Raw genomic sequence first — 19,131 nt, forward strand, 5'->3', positions numbered from 1 at the left:
TAAGATTTGTTTTAGCCTAGGAAAAATAATGATGAAAACAACTTTCTTTCTGAAATGCCACAATCTCTATAGGATTTAAGCTGTTAGTTCACTTGGCATGGCATCAATGGTCCTTTGTTGCACATCTCAAAGATTTTTCTTTTTGAAGATATGATGATAAAGTACGAATCTGAATAAGTGTTTATACAATCATTCTTTTTTTTAACTTTATACTCGTACTATAAAGTTTCCAACATAACTTCAAAATTAACACAATTTTTTCTTTTTATAATTTACTTTTAAATTCGAAATCTTACCATTCTAAAAACGATTTCAGTATTATTAAATTATATGGGATAACATAATAAAAGATATATTATTAATTTTATTTTATTTATTCTTAAATAAGAAGGGATAAATAAATTCTATAAAAAATTCGTCGGCTAAAACTAATTCCAGTAATATTGCCTTGAAGTAGAGAAATAAAGTAAATAATGCTTATTCATTTGATCGATAAATTTTGAGACTCAATCTTTTAAATTTAAAAATGGATTATGTTTAATCGAGTAAACTCGATATTAAAATTCTAAAGTATTGATTTTTAATTTTAAAAAATCTCAAGATTTTGAAGACAAATTTAATATTATTGAATTAAAATTCATTTATTAAAAATTAACATGAAAATAATTACTAAAAGAAATTTCAATACATGGGATAACATGAACCTTTAATGGGAATAAAGTATGACATGATCTGTTATATATAGAAATACAATAATTAATGACTATTTTGAGTTAGTTTGAATCTGTTTGACGTGAAGATGATTTCATTTCAGCTAGAACTGCAAATAATGCTTGACGTGACAATTTTTAATCTTATAATTTGTATGCATATGTTGAGGAAAGCAAATAATGCTTCATCCATCCGACACACTTTGTCCTTCTCTCAATCTCTTGAATTAAAAAATCAGTTATGTTTAATTAATAAATTTTAATTCGATAATATTAAAATTGTATTAAAATAATAAAGTAATCATTTCTAATCTCAATCTGAGTTAAATAAAAAATATATATATATATTTCCTGCTCCAATAAATAAAAATCAAGTTGGGAGAATCTTAGCCATCAATGTTTGCCAAAATCTACCATATATCTTATTCGAATGAAAAATCAAACTTAAAGGTGACAAATTTTATTCTGTTTGTTAATTGAATTGATAACTTATTTCGATGCTTGATCTCATAAGATTCATCATAATTAATGATTATAATAAAATAATTATATATATATATATATATATTAATTTTATTAAATAAAAAAAATTCTTTTAATGCATCCCCTGATGTTATATTTACTATATTCGTATAATTTGTGTTACTATGCTACTGTTTTGCTATATTTAATTATCATAGATAAGATTAATAATAGATTCTTTAAATTTTTTATTGCTAAAATCACAACATGAGATGAGTTCTTAATATATTCTCATCTTGTGCCTAATTCACGTGCCCATCTCAAGTAGTGCATATTAATTAGTTTTCCTATAAATCCTTGGACGGAAATTAGAATTTTTTTTAAGCTTTTTAATTAGTTTCTTTAAAAAAAAAATTCAAAGTGGTGACTAATTTTTAGGGCTTCTAGAGGAAGAGTAATTATGGGAATTAGCTCAAAGGCTCTCACAATACCCAACCCACAAATTAGGTCAAAATAACTTCTATATAAAAACCTAGTGGGCAATCCAAAACGCCACACTCAAACCCACTAAAAAGAGATGAGAATTATCATTTTCTGTAACTTTTCTAATATTTATATTAAAAAATTATAATTTAACTATTTTTATAATATAAATTAAAAGAAAATTAATATTTTTCAATATTTCAATCAAATAAAAGTAAATTACTTTTGTAGAAGATATTTTTCTTTGAAAACATTTTCACGATTAACTTATTTTTACGAAACAAACTAAGACTTAGAAAATATTTTTTTATCAAAGAAAAAACTATTTTAAAGAAGATGGCTTCTTTTTTTTTTTTAAGTTATTTTCTAAATTTTGATAATTTTATTAACATATAAAGACAATTATATATGCATGGTATAAATACATACTATTAGTTTAATATTACAATTAAATAATAAAAAATATTTTTATAAAAAAAATATTTCTTATAAAACATTTTTCTTAGAAAATATTTTCTATATACAAATTATTTTTTTGAAATAAGCGGAATCTTAGTTTTTATATTTTTTTATATTAAACTTTTAAAATGACAATAAAAAAAATGCTATTTAATTTTTTTTATATGTCTGAAATTCATAAATTCAAAGTTTCAACTTCAAATAAATAATAAAATAATATTTTTGCCCTCTTCAACTTTTTTCCTTTTCCTTAATTAATTAATTAGAAGAGTTTTTATTTAATATATATTGAAACTTTTAAATTTTGTAATGAAAAATAATACATTTCAGCTTCTTTAAATTATTTATTGGCACAATTATATATGTGTTTAGTTCAATTAATTTATTTAATTAAAATTGCACCTTAATATTTATTATTGGCATCTATTTGCAAAATTTTTTATTCTATACTAAAATCCTTAAAGGTGAAAATTTCTGTATGTTGGTGAATTTACTAAATTAATTTTCCCCCATCAAATTCAGATTATAAAAATTCAATTTGACAAAATTCTTAAGATTTTTATTTAAGATATCATTAAACCGGTTTAATTTTACTCATTGTCTCTTAATTTGATATTTATTTTATCACTGTCTTTAAACTTTAATTTGTATGACAAAAATATTTAAATTGCAATTTAATATATCCAAAATCCTTCTAAATAGACAAAAGCTAATATAAACATGTTTAGGTGGATAAACACAATAAAAAATAATTCAAAATTTGATCTGTTAAAAAATAAAGAAAAATTAATAAAATAAAAAGTAATCAATAATGTTTCAATTATAATTGGAGAAATTATTTTTTTTTACATATTAAAAAATGAATATTTTTTTCATTATATCTAATTATTAAGCATGTTCAGATCAATTTATAGTTGAAATACTCAATTGATGGTTGTTTTATCACCATCATTAAACTTTAATCTATATGATAAAAACATTTAAATTTTAATTTAATACTAATATGGACATGTTTAGGTGGATAAACACAATAAAAAATAATTCAGAATTTGATTTATTAAAAAATTAAATAAAATTAAATAAAAAAATAATCAATAATATTTCAATCATAATTAGAGAAATTATTTTTTTTACATATTAAAAAATGAATATTTTTCTATTATATCTAATCATTAAGCACGTTCAAATAATTTATGATCGAAATACCCAACAGAATCTGATTAGAGAACTTTACGTGATATTAAATTAAAGTTTGAATAACAATCTTAAAATTAATAGATGTTCTCTGAAACAAATATTGTGAATATGTAAAGCGCAGTCAAATAAAAAGTAAAAATGTTTGCAATTAAAAGGTTAGGTAAGGACTGGTTGGTGTGTGTAGGCTTAGCAGAATTCGATTTAAATTGAAAAATCGAATTGAATCGAGTTAATTTAGTTTAATTGGTTTAGTTTTATATTATAAAAATTTCGGTTATTCCAGTTCGGTTAGATTTTGAAAAAAAAAAATAGTTAAATCGAACCGAACTGATAATAATTTATATATTCAAATCGAATTAAATCAAATCGAATCGAATTGATTTTTGAATTGATTTATTTTTATGAAAAATTTGTGAATTATATTTAATTATATATATATTAATTGTTTAATTTCATTGATTAATGGTTATTAGATTCAAATTAAAGTTAAAATTAGACCAAATAATTTAAAAATTCAGTTTAAATTAAAAAATTAATCAAAAATTAAAATTGATTGATTTAAATTGAATTGATTTGATTTAATTTAATTTTTTACTCATTTTAATTTAATTTTATTTCTAAAATTTAAAATTTAATTTTTATAATTTAATTCGATTCAATTCGATTTGATTCGATTCAAATCGAATGCTTACTCCGAAGTATATGGGAATCGGGTCCGTGCAAAAATGAGGGACAGAGTGGGAGGAAAAGTGATCACATTAAACTGTTAAAGAGGGAACACGTGGATCATAAATCAAATCATCTAATTATCCACACATTCGCCACTTGAAAATCAACCTTTTATTGGCTCCTCACCAAATAGGGATTGCTAATTGTTCCCATCCATCTCAGATTCCATCAACTTTTTCTGACTCTGTCTCCTTCTTGATATTGCGTGCACAGAGAGAAGATTTTTTTTTGCTCTGAATTTCTGAAATCCGCCTTCCAATAATATATTATTATATATTTAAATATTTAATTATTATAATTTACCAAAAATATTCACTATCTTATCTTTTTAAGAAATCCTATCATAAAAAAATATGTAAAGATTTTTGTGTCTTATTCTCTCAAATTCACTATTGTTGAACAATATATCGCTTTAAAGCTTTTTATTATTATTATTCTTTAGTAAAAAAAATTCTCTTCATTTTATTTCTTGGCAAAAAATTTATCATTATTATTATTATTATTATAGTTGAAAACATATGGATAAATATGATTTTGTAATTTAATTGTAAAAGTTTATTTTTAATTTTTGAAATATTTTATTATTTCTTGAAATGTGAACATTTAAATTAGATCTTTTATTAATTACTAATTTATATAAATATAATTTTGCCCATCTACAATCTCAGAAACTTAGATCAACCTCTGCATATGTTAAGATGCAAGTATTAATCAAAGCAGAGTGCCCGAATTATCAAATTCTCTAAAAATATATATCAAGTAATATAGTTTCTTTAGATTCAATCAGCCAGTTCTCTTCCATTATATATAGGACTTGTTTGACATTACTGTTGAAACTGTTATTGAAAAAATTATTTTTTAAAATATACTAGTTAGAGAGTATTAAAAAATAATTTAAAATTAAATTTGATAAGTTTTAGTCATAAGAACATTAAATTAAAATAAAAAAAAAGCTTTTCTCAAACGTTTTTTTTTTAACAGTATCTAAAATGATACTTTTATTTAAAAGAATAATTTTAGCCCTCTAAATGCAATGCCAAATAGGCACTACATATATCAGCCAATTCAATTCTCTTCCTACCATCTCATTCAACAAACATCAAACCTAACTCAAGTCAAACATCAAACCCACAAATGCAACAATTTAAATCAACAATTTTACAATGACTTTTTGATGAAAATTTAAAATAAATAGATAAATTTAGTACTAACACAAAAAAAAAAAAAAGAAGAGCTAATAATTGTGGATATGGATGGTATCTTAGATGGTAAGCACGTGTACACGAGCTCAAAATAGTGTTTAGGTTAATACAGGTTGAATAGGGGTACCTGGGATGCTTTCACAACCTCTTACGGGTACTAGTATGGGTTGTGCTCATTCAAAGACCAATCCTTCTGCAAGGCTCCAACGGGTTAGAGGCCAAAGGGTGTTACCTACTTGATATACTTCAATGGTTAAATTAGTACGAGGTAGGGAAGGTTAAGGAAGAGGAAAAATAAATGAAAGGCAGAGGTTCAAAGAATAAAAGTTCGAGAATGTCTTACTTAGGGCAAACAATGCCTATATATACTCTTTTTGTGTTAATAACATAATGCCTTTGTATATTTATCCATGCTAAGTGGGTCTGTCCGATTTATAATCCTACCATTTGTCATAGCATGTCTCCTTATAGAGGTAATTATAATTTTGATGCATGGATTGATAGTTACTGTAAGTCTACAAAGTATAGATTTGAGTACCAGTTGCATATAAAAATTAGACCTAATATAAGAAAAAATAAATCCATCTCTATCTAATATTTTCTGATTGAATAGAGGCTCTTATAAATCCAGAAAGAAAAAAAAAATTCCCTAAATTCATCAATATTTTCTAATTGGATATAGCTTCAATGGCCAAGTAATAATTAATGAATTACACAATAAAAATTAGCAATCTCTATTTAACAATTTATCTTCATTAGAAATTCATGTTTAATGATTTTATTATTTTAAATTAATGTAATGTTTATCAACAAGTACAACTCATGAATTCATATAGTACAATAAGATAATCAAGATAAATCCATTAGGTAAAAGTGTGAAACCATTGCATTTTTTTTATGTATGTTTTTAATAGCTATCAATGGATGATTAGAAAAATTACTCTGTGATGGCATTAGAGACTGCTAACACCGCTGACTCATACAAATTGATTTAAAAAATTTTAATTTTATTTATTAAAATCATAATTATGATAGCTAAATATTTGATACCTACACTTATAATAACCAAACGCTATAGAGAGATTTCGTATTTTAGTAATGAGCTGATTAATTATTTTAAAAATTATAAATATTTGATACCTACACTTATAGTTTTTTTTTTTTTAAATATTTTGGATAATATATTATGAGCATAGTTGTTTTTCAATATCAATTTATTATACCACTTAATAAAATAATATATTATTGATACACATTAAGTGTTTAAAGAAATGATACACTTTCTTTAAAAAAGAAAATATATGCTTTTGAAAATAGATTGCGATTAATAAGATAATACCATATCATATATGATAAAAATTAATTGATAAAAAAGTTTTGAATATATAGCTTTTTCCATACATAACAACTTCTAGGCTCTAGCCCATTCTCAGCCCACCCAACTGAAGAGTTATTGAACTTCTGTCTACCAAAATATTGCCGTGTTAGGACTTTTCATTTGGTGTACATTGGATAATCTCTTTCAAAATCCACGGCAATTAGATAATTACCACTTCTATTTTTTTTGAAAAGTCCAATCTGAATCTCCTAGATTTATCATATATGCAACTATCACTAGACCATGTAGATTAAAGTTCAGATTTTTGCTCTTTTAGCATCAAATCAGAGTTACATAAGGATATGCCTACCTATACCCATGACCAGATCATGTGTTTATTCCTATTCATTGTCTTGATGCCTTGTAGATGTCCAAAAATGGATGTTGATATCTCTAACACATCCCCTCAATTCCACTCTGATTTAAACTTGAACTCTGCTCTGCGATTCAAATTCTTTAGGGGAAGATCTGATAATGTCAATAAAACAAGCCACCTTATTGATAAGCTCCCAAAAATGAGTTCTAATATCCGTGATAGACCTAATATAGGTTCTTTATCCACGACTTCATTGTTTCATAACAAAATTCAGTTCCATCACCAAATGAATCATCTTGCCCTTTTCCTCCATGTACATGCTAAAATCACTAAATCATCATAGAGCCTGTAACTTAGTTAAAATATTCTAGCATTTTGAATAGCCAATATTATTCACTTATTAGAGCGAGATCCTTAAAAGCCATAGACTGCATTTAAATTCTAGAATTTGAATTTGAAATTTATAAATTTAAAAGTCTTTTATTTTGCTAATAAAAAAAATTTTCATGCAAATGCGTAGAAACTGTGATATAAGTAGAGCCAATACATTTGATTGTAGTGGGATGAATTTGAAATAACAAAATAAAAGTAGTCATTTTAAATCTTTAGTCTTTCAACTTGTTATGAATATATGGGATTTAGACAAAATCCAAATCTAAATCCATCGGGTCAAATCCCTCAATCTAAAATATAGCTATGTAATAACTGTATAAGAAATAAGTGACTGGTTTTTAAATTTTAATGTTGACCAAAATATAGCTATGTAATAACTGAAAAGTAAAATTAGATTATCCAGGAAAGCAAAAAATAAGATAAAATAAAATGAAAGCGACATTTTTTTTACCCTTTTTTTTTTTGAGCTCACTTCACAAGCACAGGTCACCAAATGATTACATTAGAAAGAACCATTAGAAATTTTCAGATGCAGAATATTGGGAAGGTTATACTAGTTTGAGCAAATTTTTGAAGTGGATAATACTCCTACAGTAAAGGTCAAACATGTCTAGACTTCTTTAGAGGGCAAGGCTTTCAGGGAGCACTAAATGCTCATCAAGGGATGGTTTAGTAAAGGGCTCCCAAATAAGATGAACACATTCAAAACCTGAGCATTAGATCTGAAGATCAGAGCTAGGAAAGTCCTGTCGCAGAATTTAAGAACAGGAACTATTAGGTACCTTAGAAGACTAACTTGATCAATTACTAATCGAATTTCCCTGCCTTAAGAATGTGCTGTAAATTTTTTCTTAAGTAGCTCACAGAATGAAATGCTTTTATGTTCAATTTGGCATCCAGAAAGGTATATCAGAATTGTGGTACATGTCCAACTTTTAAACAGTTAAAGTGGATAATTAAGATATTCAGTTGCCTTATATATATTTACCCAAATCAGATGAGTAAGGCACTTAGAGTAAATAAATTACACCAGCAAGCCCTATATCTTAAAGTTTTTTTACTACATATCTATCTGTTTTCTAATTTGCATGTGTAACTCGGAAGGAAGGGGATAGTACCAAGGCAAGAAAATGAAATGCAGAATTGATCTACAACAACAACAAGAGCATATTTTAGAAGTGAAAACACGTGATAGGAGGATTTTAAGTTCCTCATGCTTAAATTCCTTGTTCCTTTTACCATATAATTCATGAGTTTTATTCCACCATTTGGGTGCCAACTAAAAGTAACTAAATCCAAGCTGATTTAATAGACCACTTAGTTATTAATTGCGGCATTATTGCCCTCAAAAACATCTTGCAAAAGAAAACATATACTGCAACGTAGAGTAACACTGCCTCACACAAAAAAAAAAAAAAAAATATATATATATATATATATATATATATTATCTAACTTTTGGCCAGCTCATACAGCTTTGAACTAAGTAAACAGTGCAGCCTCATTCTCCTATAATCACAAAAAATTACATCATTTATAATCTGACCCTTCTGAATTCTCATCATGACATAACAGTTGAAGAATGCAACTCATTCTCCTATAATCACAAAAAGTTCCATCATTAAATTTATAATCTGACCTTTCTGAATTCTCATCATGACATAACAGTTGAAGAATGCAACTTTTTCGGTGGTGGGTTTCCTCCAGAGATCATCACATATGAATAGAAGCATAGCATTGCAGCACTGCATTAAATGAAAACAAACGAAATAACATCACATATCAATAGAGGCATAGCATTGCAGCACTGCATTAAATGAAAACAAACAAAATAAAATGTTTAGCTAAGTCCAAGCAAACGCTTAGCAATTTTGATGAATAGAAAGTATCAGCAACCACAAAAAGTACCTGATAACAACATAAAACCCTGTTGGAATTAGTTTCTTTGTCTGTATTCGCACAGCACAATAGAGTTAGATATTAAAGAAAAATTAAAATAAAAAAGAAATAGCTAGTGGAGAGAACAATATCATCTTGATGTGACCACTAACCAATAAATATGCCTGAAAGTTCTTCCACAAAAGGGCTGCTGAGAGTACTGTAAGATCAGAAAGAGACAAAGCAAGATTAACTCTAAGGATGTGTTTGATAGAAAGTTAAAAAATCATGGGTTAAATATTACCCTTACAAATTTTAACTTTTAAAGACGGTAATTATTAACCTAGTCCCCTCAAGATTAACATTTAACCCATCAAAAAGGAATATCTATTAATTAGGTGAAAAGTTAACCTAGTCTCTTTGAGTATCCAAATAACATTTAGATAGTATATAAAAAATTTCAGAAAAGATGGCAGGGCAATATCTGCCCCTGGTCTTAATCTTAATTTGCACACATCACATGGTGATGCAGACTACTGACAACTCACCACCTGGCAATATCATTTATACTGGGTCTGTCATAGTAATGATACATATGAAAAGTGGACCAACCAAGAAATCAAATAGAACAATTTATAAGTAAACCATATAGAATAGCAAATATAGGCCTCTTGTTTCCAATTTTCAAATTCTCTTTACTTTTTTTCATGCTCAGTCATTGCTTTGATAAAATTAAACAAGCACACATATACATATATAAGTTGTTTTGCAGGGTCAATAATTCAATTACCAGCTTGTCCTAGCACAAATGGCATACTAGATTTTCCTTGCCTCCATATCTTCAAGCTAAAGATGCTAAGGGCTAGCAAAGCACCTCCAAATAAAACACCTGTGCTCAGGATCGTAGGATTTCTAGACAATACAAAACCTAGAAGGCCCCCACTTAGAACAAGACCACCTGGGTCAAAGGCCATTTGAAAATTTGCATCAGTAAATTCTACTGTGTTATTTATAAATAGAAGGAAATCAATTAAATGAACAAGTGAATCAAAGAATAATATATATATATATATGCATCACATCAAACTGGAAAAATAAAAAAAGTAATCAATATTACTCAGGAGTGGCAAATTAGCAGATTGTATACGAGACCAAAAGCAAATTGAAATGTCATATACCTACAAAATTATCATTCACATGTTTGTTATTCTATAATAGGCAGAATATGTATTTATTGGCGAGCTACTTCCACGAATAGAATTAATCTAATAGATTCAGATCTAATTAATAATATCAAGCTTGCACTTGATTAGAGGAATCAACCTCAGGTCTAATCCAATGCATTAGAAATGGAAATTCACTTGTTAAGATATCACTGTGATTTAGCCTTGATTTGTTCCTGTAAATAAGCAGGATTTGTTGTGTTATTGTATTACTATTAGTTAGGCTAAAATTTGTTTTCTTCCTTCTTTGTATTCCTGTAAATCCTATAAATTCCAGTCAAGCTTGAAGGAAATATCATTAAGCTTTTCACAACTTTTTTCTTCTTCTCTCTCTATCTTATTTCCTGGTATCAGAGCCTTAAAGAGCTTGATTCTCAGTTCTGTTCTTCAATCCCTAAAGAAGTAAAAAAGGGGCTGCCTTCTTAGTTCTCTTTTTCAAGAAGGAGGTGGACTGCACCACCACTCTCAGAAGATCTCCCAGCTGCCGGCCAGTCAGCCCATAAAAGGCCGGCACCCGAATCCTCACCTTTAGTCCACACGCCCCGCCACAATAATTCCGATGCTACTACACGCATTGGCGCATGAGCAAGATTCTGGCGATGTCTCTTGTCGGATCAAACGCCGGATGACTTCTCTCCTCCCGGTGACCATCCTCAACCACACACCAAGTTTTGAGCTTCTTCCTTTCTTCCATCCAAAGGCCAACAGTAGCTTGGGTAATGGGATTGCAAAGTATTCTCAGTTTTCATCTCTTCAACATGACAGAGAAAAGAGATTCCTCAAATACAGGTGCACTTAAGCCACTTCTCTCTTCTATTTCCAGCTCTCCAGTTATCACTGCTGTGAAATTACAGGGTAGTAATAATTATATATTATGGTCTGCATCAGTAGAGTTATGGTTTATAGGTCAGGGTTATGATAATCATTTAGTTAAGAATACTAGTGACATTGCTGCTACTGATAGAACAAATTAGACTAAGGTTGATGCACAATTATGCAGTCTTTTATGGCATTCACTTGACCCTAAACTACTTCAATTGTTCCAATCATGCAAGACTTGTAATAAGGTCTAAACTAAGGCTAAGACTCTCTATACTAATGATGTGCAGTGCATATACAAAGTAGTCTCTGATATTGTCCTTTTTCAGCAAAACCACCAAGATATGGCAAGTTATCTAGGACAAGTAAAGACACTTAAAGATGAGTTCAATTCCCTTAGGCCCTTGTCCAACAATGTTACTGAACAAGAACAATAATGGGACAAATTTTTTATGGTCTTGGCATTGACAAGACTTCGATCTGATCTTGGATCTGTAGGGGATTAGATACTGACAAGCTCTGTTATCTGCTGACTAGAAGATGTCTCTGCCCGACTGTTGCGCATTTCTTTAGATGAGACATCTGTTTTAGCTGTGCAGACTGGTAATCAGGAGGATGGTTATCGAAAAGGAAAAGGGAAAAGCCCTAAGTTAAATTGCACTTACTGTGACAAGAATGGTCACACTCGAGATATTTGTTGGGCTATACATGGTCGACCACAACACAATAATCAGTCTACCAATACTAGCCGACTTGCTGTTCATATGGCCCATACCAATAGAGATGGTCTTCTTCCATTAACTGATGCAACTCTTCAACAATCTGATTCTATTGCTTTAACTAGAGCTGATTATAATGAGTACCTACAATACCAAGCTACAAAACAACAATCATCCTCATCTAGTATTGTCCACTCTGGTAATTCCCTTACTTGTCTGACAAAGTCTTCATCTATTGGCCCATGAATACTAGATTCTGGTGCATCTAACCACATTCCTAGTAATAAGAACCTTTTCTCCAAGTTTGTTTCTCCTCCAATTTTCTCTAAAGCGACTCTTGCTAATGGCTCACAGATTGTGGTTGAAAGAACAGGATTAATTCAACCTTTTTCCTTCTATTTCTTTAAACTCAGTTTTAGTTGCTCCTAAATGCCTATACAATTTGATTTCCATTAGCAAATTAACCAAAAATCTAAATTATTCTAACACCTTTATGGTGACTCTATTATTGTGCAGGACCGGGGTACGGGGAAGACTATTGGAACAGGACATGAGTCACAAGGATTGTATCACCTATCCAATCCTAGTCCACTAGTTGTTTTTACTTTTGCTACATTCGCCGATCTTCACACAGTCGTTTGGGTCATCCAAGTCTCACCAAACTTCAGAAATTAATACCAAATCTTTCTTATCGATCTTCTTTAGAGTGTGAGTCATGTCAACTTGGGAAACAAACTCGAGCTTCATTTCCCAAGCAAATCAATAATAGAGCTACTTCTATGTTTGAAATTGTTCACTCAAACATATGGGGTCCTAGTCGTGTTTGTTCAACTTTGGGATTTCATTATTTTGTTACTTTTATTGATGTTTATTCTCGCTACACCTATGTATTTTTAATGAAAAATCGTTTTGAATTGTTCCCCATATTTCAAAAATTTTGTGCTGAGATTCATACTAAATTTGGTGTTTCAATAAAAGTGTTACGCAGTGATAATGCTAAAGAGTACTTATCTTCTTCTTTAAACAACTTCATGTCTTCCCAAGGAATCACTCATCAGACTTCTTGTGCATATACTATTCAACAAAATAGAGTCACCGAACGAAAAAATTGGCATCTTGTAGAAACTATTCATACCTTATTAATACACCATCATGTTCCTCTTCGTTTCTGGGGGGATGCCATTCTAATAGCATGTTATTTGATTAACAGAATGCCTTCTTCTGTCTTGCAGCACTAGCACTAAAGTCCCCACTAAATTCTATTTCTAGAGGAAAATCCTCATCATTTGTCACTACGTGTGTTTGGTTACATTTGTTTTGTTCATTATCACATTCCTGGAAAATACAAACTTCAACCTAAATCTGTTAAGTATGTCTTTTTAGGCTACTCTCGGCTTCAGAAAGGTTACAAGTGCTATGATTCAACAACAAATAAGTATTTTATTTCAGTCGATGTAACCTTCTTTGAAACCTCTTCATATTTCTCAACAAGTACCATAGATAAAAATCTCATCTTTGAAGCTCTTCCTATTCTTCCATCTCCATTAGTCAATCATGCTCTACCTCTTCGAGTTTATTCCCGTTGTCCACACACTCTTGCTAACATCAATGACACTACTATTCATGATATGACTCTGCTATTCCTCCATCACTTACTCCAGTCATTTCCTTTAGCAGAAGCAGCAACTCCTCCCATTGCCATTTGAAAAGGTATTCATTCATCTCGCAACCCACATCCCATTTATAATTTTTTGAGTTATCATCATTTATCCCCATCCTATTATACCTTTGTTTCTACCTTATCTAATATTCCCATACCTAAGACTGTTAGGGAAGCATTGGAACGTCTAGGGTGGCGCAATGCAATGATAAAGGAAATGACTGCTCTTCATGATAATGAAACTTGAGAGTTGGCTCCTTTACAATAGGGCAAATCTACTATTGGATGTCACTGGGTCTACACTGTGAAAGTGGGTCCTGATGGCAAAATTAATCGATTAAAAGCCCGTCTTGTTGTCAAAGGATACATTCAGATTTATGGACTTGGCTACAGTGATACATTCTCTTCAGTGGCTAAATTGCCTCTTTTTGTCTACTTAATTCTTTAGCAGCAATGCATCACTAAACTCTAAATCAAGTGGATATTACGAATGCCTTTTTACATGGGGAACTCACCGAAGAGGTCCATATGAAGCAACCACCTAAGTTTGTTGCTTAGGGGGAGTCTTGCTTAGTGTGCCATCAATGACGATCACTATATGATTTAAAGCAGTCCCCAAAAGCATGGTTTGGGCGGTTCAGTACTATAGTCCAATAGTTTGGAATGTCTTGAAGTGAAGCTAATTATTCAGTATTCTTTCGTTATGATAATCATGGTAAGAGCTTCTTTTTAGTAGTTTATATTGATGATATTGTCATACCAGGCAATTATAATGATGACATTTCTGAACTCAAGCAACACTTATTCAGTCATTTTCAGACTAAAGATCTAGGAAAATCGAAGTGTTTTATAGAGATTGAGGTAGCATAGTCCAAAACAGGTATAGCTATTTCACAAAGGCAATATGCTCTAGATATACTTGAAGAAACAGGTATGATGGACTGTAAAAATGTGGATACTCCTATGGATCCAAATGTTAAACTTGTCCTTGGATAAGGGAGCCCTTTGAAGACCCTAGTAGATATCGGAGATTGATTCAAAAACTAAATTATCTCACAATAACACGACTAGATATTTCATTGGCCGTAAGTGTAGTTAGTCAATTTCTCCAAACTCCATGTAGTAATCATGGAGATGCAGTAACACACATTCTTAACCATATCAAAGGGGCTCCAGGACAAGCTCTGTTGCATGAAGATAAAGGCCACTCACAAGTTGTTTGGGTACTCAGATGCAAATTGGACAGGATCTCCTGCAGATAGGCGATTTACTTCAGGATACTGTGTCATGATTGGAATAAATCTAATATCCTAGAAAAGTAAAAAGCAAGATGTAGTCGCCAAATTAAGTGCAAAAGCAAAATATCGAGTTATGGTCCTAGCTACATGTGAACTTATTTGGTTAAAACAACTTCTCCAAGAATTGAGGCATGGAGAAGTAAAGCAAATGAAGTTAATATGTGACAATCAAGTTGCTCTTCATATTGTCTCAAATCCAATCTTTCATTAAAGAACCAAACATATAGAGGTGGATTGTCATTTTATTAGACAAATGATTGAATCAGGGTGCATTGCTACCAATTTTGTCAACTCAAATGACCAGCTAGCAATGTACTCACTAAGTCCCTATGGGGAGCTAGGATCGAATATATTTGTAACAAGCTTGAAGCATATGGTATGTACGCTCAAGCTTGCGGGGGAGTGTTAAGATATCACTGTGATTTAGCCTTGATTTGTTCCTGTAATTAAGCAGGATTTGTTGTGATATTGTATTGCTATTAGTTAGGCTAAAATCTGTTTTCTTCCTTCTTTGTATTCCTATAAATCTTATAAATTCCAGTCAAGCTTGAAGGCAAGATTATCAAGCTTTTCACAACTTTTTCTTCTTCTTATTCTTCTTCTTCTTCTCTCTCTATCTTATTTCATCACTGATTAGGGGAATCAAACCTAGTACCTCAAACTGTATTTGAGTAATATATCAGTTTCTTTTCAGTTAGATATTGAATCTTTGACTACTTCTACAATTAAGTTTTTATGATCTTCCCACCGCATGCTTTGTTGGATCACATACACAAATAGTTATTGCAAAATATGTTTGAGGAAAGAGGGTTAGATTGATATTTACAAAGAAGTCTATATCTCCTATAGTTCCTCTAAAAGCATATATACCTAATGTTGTGTCCTTTCCTAATGAATGTCGTAGTTACTGGTACATGTCAAATTGGAGATATATTGCTTACTTATGTCTCACATACTTTATTTAGTGGTATAAATTAACATGGAGTCAAAAACCATTTTTATCACCACTTTACAAAGATGCTTGCCAACATCATCCTAGGCCTGCCCCTTAAATTCTTACCTCCTATCACCTCAATGTACTCAATATTTCATAATAGTGCATTTCCTGGTTTACATTGCAAATCTTCAAATTATCTCAATCTTAACTTTTCATCAGTAGGAGTGACTTCCACCATCCCAATCCTGGAGGTGCATTCATTTCTTATCTTGTCCATCCTAGTATTCCTGTACATCTATCTTAACATTCTCCTTTTTACTATGCTAATCTTATAAAAATGTTGTTTCTTCTCCACCAAATATCATAATTGGTCAAGTCACAGTCTACAAAATCTTTTCCTTCACCTTAGTTGGTATGTTGCAATCATAGTACTCTTAGCACACCTATCCACATCATCTATTCTACTTTACCCTTCTCGATTACCTATTGCTTTGAATGATAGAACATAGGCATCTAATCTAGAGTACGTGGGCATTGATGGACCTCTATCTCATCTAAGCATCTAGTCTAGAGTACGTGGGCATTGTTGGACCTCTATCTCATCTAAGCAATAATAATAATAATAATAAAATAAACCCTTAGTTTCTTTGGCACTCCTCCACAGCTCCAACTTTTCGTTAACATCAAGTTAATGTTTCATCCCTTACAACTATATTATCTCACATGCCAAAGTATATCCTTTAGGAAATATGTCAAAGGAATTATTCAGGTTGTACTTGTCAACTACATTTTAAAATTCATGGTGCTACATCTATTGGCTGGCCTTAATTAGCATTACAATTGTAAAATCTATCAATTAAAGCTAAAATGTTTTAGCCAATTGCTTGTGAACTCTGAAAATTAGTCCTAGTAACATCTTTATGTCAGTCCATTATGACAATTTAACTATAAATATTTGGCAACTTCTAAAGGATGGTTCCAATTTCTCATTTTCATATAGTTTCCAATGTTTTACTCTCTGTCATTTCCTAACCTAAAAAAGAGGGGCAAAAAAAAAAACAACAAAAAGGAAAGAACATGAAACACCATTAACTTGATGCAGGATTATTAGTTACACACAAATCTCCAACACATGCTACAAAAAGCAAAGCATACTGGTGCAAGAGTGGGAGAGAGACAGATTGCAGAAACTTCTAATGACATTCATTTTCTGAACTTTAAAAGATAAAACATTATTATAAAATTAGAAGATTAAGGGAGGAATATAATGAAAAATGTTTCATAGTTATCAGCATTGTATTTCATTATTAAAAAAAAAAAAAATCCAAAACTCCATGGAAATTAAAAAAAAAAAAAGACTCAATGCCAAAATTTTAAAGAATCTTCATCATGAAAAGATTATTTACATATTACAACTATAGTTTTAAATGATTTATATTACAATCTGTTGAATATTATTGGTGGGAAATTTTGTTAAATTATTAGCTGGCTATTTTTTACTTTTCTTGTACAGTATTTCAGCATGTGCTTTTGTTACCTTACGGTAGAAGACTCTAGCTGCTTTGTATATAAGACACTTTTACTGTGTAAATGAAATTTCATTCTCTCATTTTTCCAAATCTGTAACTGCTTCTGATCTAAAATTCTACACAATCAAATTCCACCTACCAGTGAGAATAGAATAGGCTGAAAAAATTTAGCAACACACCTAATACATTTTCCATAAAATTTGCTGGAATAAAATCATTAGACTTTATTCATCTAATTGCTAGCGTTACCAAATGGCCCAAAACAACCCATGTGTGCAATAGAATTTAAACTAATGGCACCAAAATGCATTTTAATGTTCAAAAATAATCAACTTAAAAATAAATATATAACTGAAGTAACTGAATGAATCATCTTCACAAAGCCTTCGAATACTAGAAAATAGACACCAAAAATGTTATCTGTGAATTGAACCACGTTCACTCACCATAAGGAATCCCAAAACAGAAGTCATGGATTTTTGCTGTGCCATATACCTTGACTGAATCAGTAATTCCTTTTTCTTCTACATAAGGCTTTGCAGGCCCTTCCACGTATGGTTTTGATTCGTCAGCTGCATAACTAAGCCTAGTTTTGACCTTTGAACTGGAACTATCTGTATCTCGAGCTCCTTCAAGATTCATAACAATCAATAACTGGGTAATTCAAGGCAATACTCAGTATACCATCTATAATTCCTTTTTTTTTATTTATGCATAGCATAAGGCTTTTTTTTTTCTTTTTTTTTTTTGGGCATCTAGCGATTTTTAAATGTAAAATTGGGCAGGAAGTTTCAGCCTTTCAGGTTTAACATTTACCTTGGAGCGAGTAGAGAGAGGAGAGAATCGAAGATGGAGTCGCAGATTACGGTTGATTGAAGAGAAGCACGATAGCTGAGAAACTGTTGGTGCTACTGCTGCCATGATTGAGATCAGGAACACAGGAATTGGGCCACTAGGCAACTGGTTTGTTCCCTTCTTTTAGTGTAGCGTCTTGACCTTAAATTTGGAATCAAACGATCTTCTAAGAAGGATTATCAGTTTCTACGTAAATATGGTTCAACCAGAATGCACATACAAATTGATCCCATCATATTTCCATTTCCATAATTTTAAACTCATCAAACCCAAACAGCAAAATCAAAACCAGCCATTCATTGAGGTTTAATTAAGTGATTTTACCTCAATTTAATCGGGATTCAGTGATGATCGTGAAACTCTAAAAGACACCGATCTTCTGAGAAGAAGCGATGGAGAGGAGTTGGAGAACAGGAATCGCGAACGACAGCAATGAGGTGGTGCCGTGGTGATTCAAAGAGGTGCGTCGTCTGCAGGGCCTAACCGATGGATTAATTATTAAAAAAATGTAAAAATAATAGGTACAATTACAATAAATACATTTTAATAATAATAGTATAAGAACTCTACCAAAGGAGAAATTGAGAATTTTATTTTATTTTTAGTATGTTTTGGAATTTTTTTAGGGTAAATTTTAATATAAATTTTGAAATATGATAAAATTAACAATTTAGTCTCTGTTTTTTAAAATAAATAAGTTAGTTTGTCATTTTTTATTTTGTTGAAAATTTGATTTATTTACTTTATTTCTATCTAATTTATCATTATTTATTATAAAAATATCAAAATGTTCTTAATTCCATTTTCAATATAAAATAATTAAGTTTTAAGATTTTGTTTTATTAATAAAATAATATTTTAAACTATATATTTAATTAGCTAAT

The 19,131-nt window shown here is 30.2% G+C and overlaps 1 protein-coding gene across 4 annotated transcripts; it reads right to left on the reverse strand.

The window, feature by feature from the left end:
- Window positions 1-8,812: 8,812 nt before the first annotated feature.
- Window positions 8,813-18,770, reverse strand: LOC110639243 (protein FATTY ACID EXPORT 1, chloroplastic). Of its 4 annotated transcripts, XM_058142588.1 has the most exons (8): window positions 18,572-18,770; window positions 18,209-18,388; window positions 17,839-18,046; window positions 9,998-10,165; window positions 9,381-9,427; window positions 9,238-9,278; window positions 8,969-9,074; window positions 8,813-8,838 (listed from the first exon to the last, which is right to left on the reverse strand). In XM_058142588.1, the coding sequence occupies exons 2-7, from the start codon at window positions 18,311-18,313 to the stop codon at window positions 8,984-8,986; spliced, it is 660 nt and encodes a 219-aa protein (XP_057998571.1). In that variant the 5' UTR covers window positions 18,314-18,388; window positions 18,572-18,770; the 3' UTR covers window positions 8,813-8,838; window positions 8,969-8,983. The 4 variants fall into 4 exon arrangements, with proteins under 4 accessions (XP_057998571.1, XP_021645804.1, XP_021645801.1 ...); XM_021790112.2 differs by having other exon boundaries at window positions 8,813-9,074; window positions 18,209-18,303; window positions 18,572-18,769; XM_021790109.2 differs by having other exon boundaries at window positions 8,813-9,074; window positions 18,209-18,410; window positions 18,572-18,769.
- Window positions 18,771-19,131: the final 361 nt, after the last annotated feature.

Source organism: Hevea brasiliensis, unplaced genomic scaffold (assembly GCF_030052815.1).
Source record: "Hevea brasiliensis isolate MT/VB/25A 57/8 unplaced genomic scaffold, ASM3005281v1 Scaf57, whole genome shotgun sequence".
NCBI classification, from domain to species: domain Eukaryota; kingdom Viridiplantae; phylum Streptophyta; class Magnoliopsida; order Malpighiales; family Euphorbiaceae; genus Hevea; species Hevea brasiliensis.